The sequence below is a fragment of the Penaeus japonicus genome, unplaced genomic scaffold, assembly GCF_977035675.1.
Source record: "Penaeus japonicus unplaced genomic scaffold, GWHDUDI00000001_assembly GWHDUDI00000001, whole genome shotgun sequence".
Lineage (NCBI taxonomy): Eukaryota > Metazoa > Arthropoda > Malacostraca > Decapoda > Penaeidae > Penaeus > Penaeus japonicus.
The window spans coordinates 30,523,203-30,525,702 of NW_028234403.1; the positions used below are offsets into that span (position 1 = coordinate 30,523,203).

At 35.5% G+C, this 2,500-nt stretch overlaps 1 protein-coding gene across 7 annotated transcripts in view; it reads left to right on the plus strand.

Moving 5' to 3' along the window:
* Positions 1-2,500, plus strand: part of LOC122253377 (uncharacterized) — a 10,855-nt gene that overhangs the window by 7,827 nt on the left and 528 nt on the right. For 5 of the 7 annotated variants that reach the window (XM_086538931.1, XM_086538902.1, XM_086538897.1 and 2 more), the window contains 3 exons: positions 304-479; positions 780-951; positions 1,112-2,500. The exon at positions 1,112-2,500 is cut by the window's right edge and continues 528 nt beyond it. In XM_086538931.1, the coding sequence (XP_086395057.1) occupies positions 373-479; positions 780-951; positions 1,112-1,282 (450 nt within the window). In that variant the 5' untranslated portion in view covers positions 304-372 and the 3' untranslated portion in view covers positions 1,283-2,500. Of the gene's footprint in view, positions 1-303; positions 480-779 lie in introns of all 7 variants that reach the window. The other 2 variants (XM_086538953.1, XM_086538942.1) reach the window with 2 other exon arrangements.

Below are 2,500 nucleotides of genomic sequence, written 5' to 3' on the forward strand. Positions count from 1 at the left end.
ACAAACACACACACACACACACACACACACACACACACACACACACACACACACACACACACACACACACACACACACACACACACACACACACACACACACACACACACACACACACACACACACACACACACACATACACACATACACACACACACACACACACACACACACACACACACACACACACACACACACACACACACACACACACACACACACACACACACACACACACACACACACACATTTTTATGTACAAAGTATTGAATCAGAGCATTATACTTTATTTATAACCTTCAGACTGGAAACAGAATTGAGAGGAATGTCACCCTGTATGCCTAGAACAGCCGCTTCCCATGGTTTTGTCACATGCAGCCGTCTCTGTGCCTCCCAATCATCAAGGGAGTCCTATCTTTGAAGAAAGTGAGCATAGTCCATCAGTTGCTAAAAAAATCAGTACATATCTATCAGTTAAGGTAATATTATATCATAGGTCTTTCTCTTGTGTTAATTTGTTCATAGTTGTATGAAAACAATCTTTAGTTTGAGAATTTACATGATGATACATTTTATTTTGACCAATTTCTTTAGATAAATTGAAAAGGATAGTTTTGCTTGTTAGAATCTAGATATCAAAATGTACATGATACTTAAAAATATTACAATTATTTTCTGGCTTCCTGTGGAATTGTACAGATGTCATTACCTGAGCATGACTAAATTTAGTATATATATCCTTTAGGGGATACTAACATCAATGATTTACCACCATGCAGTCAAAGGAAGAATTCAGTAGCCAGCCAAGACTCAATAGTCCTTCTAAAGGAGTCTGAAATCAAAGTGGAAGAGGAGTTGCAAGACAGCTTTGAAGTAAAGGAAGAAGCACTAGAAACATTGGATTCTGTTAATGAAAATCATGTTACTTTTGTATCCATAGCATGTCCTCAGGTAATGATTTTTACTTTCATTACCCAGTTCAGATGTACTTAAAATGTTTTTTAATTCTCAGAAGACTTGTGAGAGAGTATGTGTCTTTGTGTGCTCTCATGTCATAACAAATTATTGTAGCATTTTAAGAAAGATAACAATTCCTTTATTTTCCTCCAAGGTGGACAATGAGAGAGACATCCTACACTCTTTTTGTTATTTTCTGCCCCCTTCTGTCTCCTTCAACTCAATCATGATGGGACGTATTTTCACCTTCTGCTTACACCAGGAAGATAACAAGCGCGCGACACCTTGTTCCGAGGTGTTGTCTCGCTGCACAGGGCCACACTGAGCCTCTTAGAGCTTTTTTCACCTACCCTATTCTTTTGGTTTGCATGATTCATCTACAATGTAAAGGCATGTAAAAATATTGCCATGTTCAGAGTAGTTATTTTAGTCAAAAAACATGTTACAGCAATGCTTTTCTAGTGTTTCTTTATTGAACTTAGCCTATATTCTTTACTTCTATGTAATGATACCAATGGAAAGTGGAAGCTTTCTTTTAGTGGGGTTTGAAAAAAGATTCTTTTTACTTATCTTTTTTTTTCCGAAACAAAAAGAAGAACAATATAAATAATCATACATGTACATATGAATATGTACATGTACTTCATGACGTGATGTTATGTGATGTGATATCACAGGTAATTGACAAATTGGAAATAGTTTTACATCAGTAATTTTCTATTTTATTTTTTTATGGCCAATCATATTTAATCTTACAATATTTTTTTGACTCAGATCTTTTTATTTAAACAATCAGAAGTAGAAATTACCATGATGTCATCAGTATCATGTAATTTTCTGTTGTCTTTTTTTTTTTCTTTCATATCACATTTTATGACATTCAAGTACCTAAACTAAAGTAACAGAGTCTAAGAAATTATGAAAATTAATTATATTTAAGAACAATCTTGCATTCTATTGCTGACATTTCAGCACATCACAACTGCCCTCCTGGAATTTGGCGAGAAAATACACGACGTCTCAGGGCATCACCCAGGTCTGGGGATATTTTCTAACCACACGATGAGACCTGCGTGAATGGGTTAATATTTTTCTGCTATGTGAATTACTTACTATTTCTTACTCACCTCTAGGATCTTTCTTGAGATAATATAAATAATTAATAAAAAATAAAAACACTAAAACAGCATTGAAACAATTAGGGAGTGTAAAAATGACACATCTTGAACAATGGACTGAGCCATGCAGCTAAGAGAATAGTTGCCACTCATACATCCCCCTTTCTTTTTGCTCATTTCCCTTCCCATTTGCCCTCCTTATTTCAGGGAACTTTTTACCTTATAAACCAAAATTATGGCAGATTGTGCTATAGCATTAGATTATGATAATTCTTTCCCCTAAAAAAGAACAATAGATGAAATGCTAAAAATCTAAATACACTCTCTGTCTAGGATGAAGGTATGTTAACCCACTCACGACGGGGGCATTCCAGCCTTGCATGTCACAATGCCGGGGCTTTCGAATGCTTAGGCCTAAATCAATT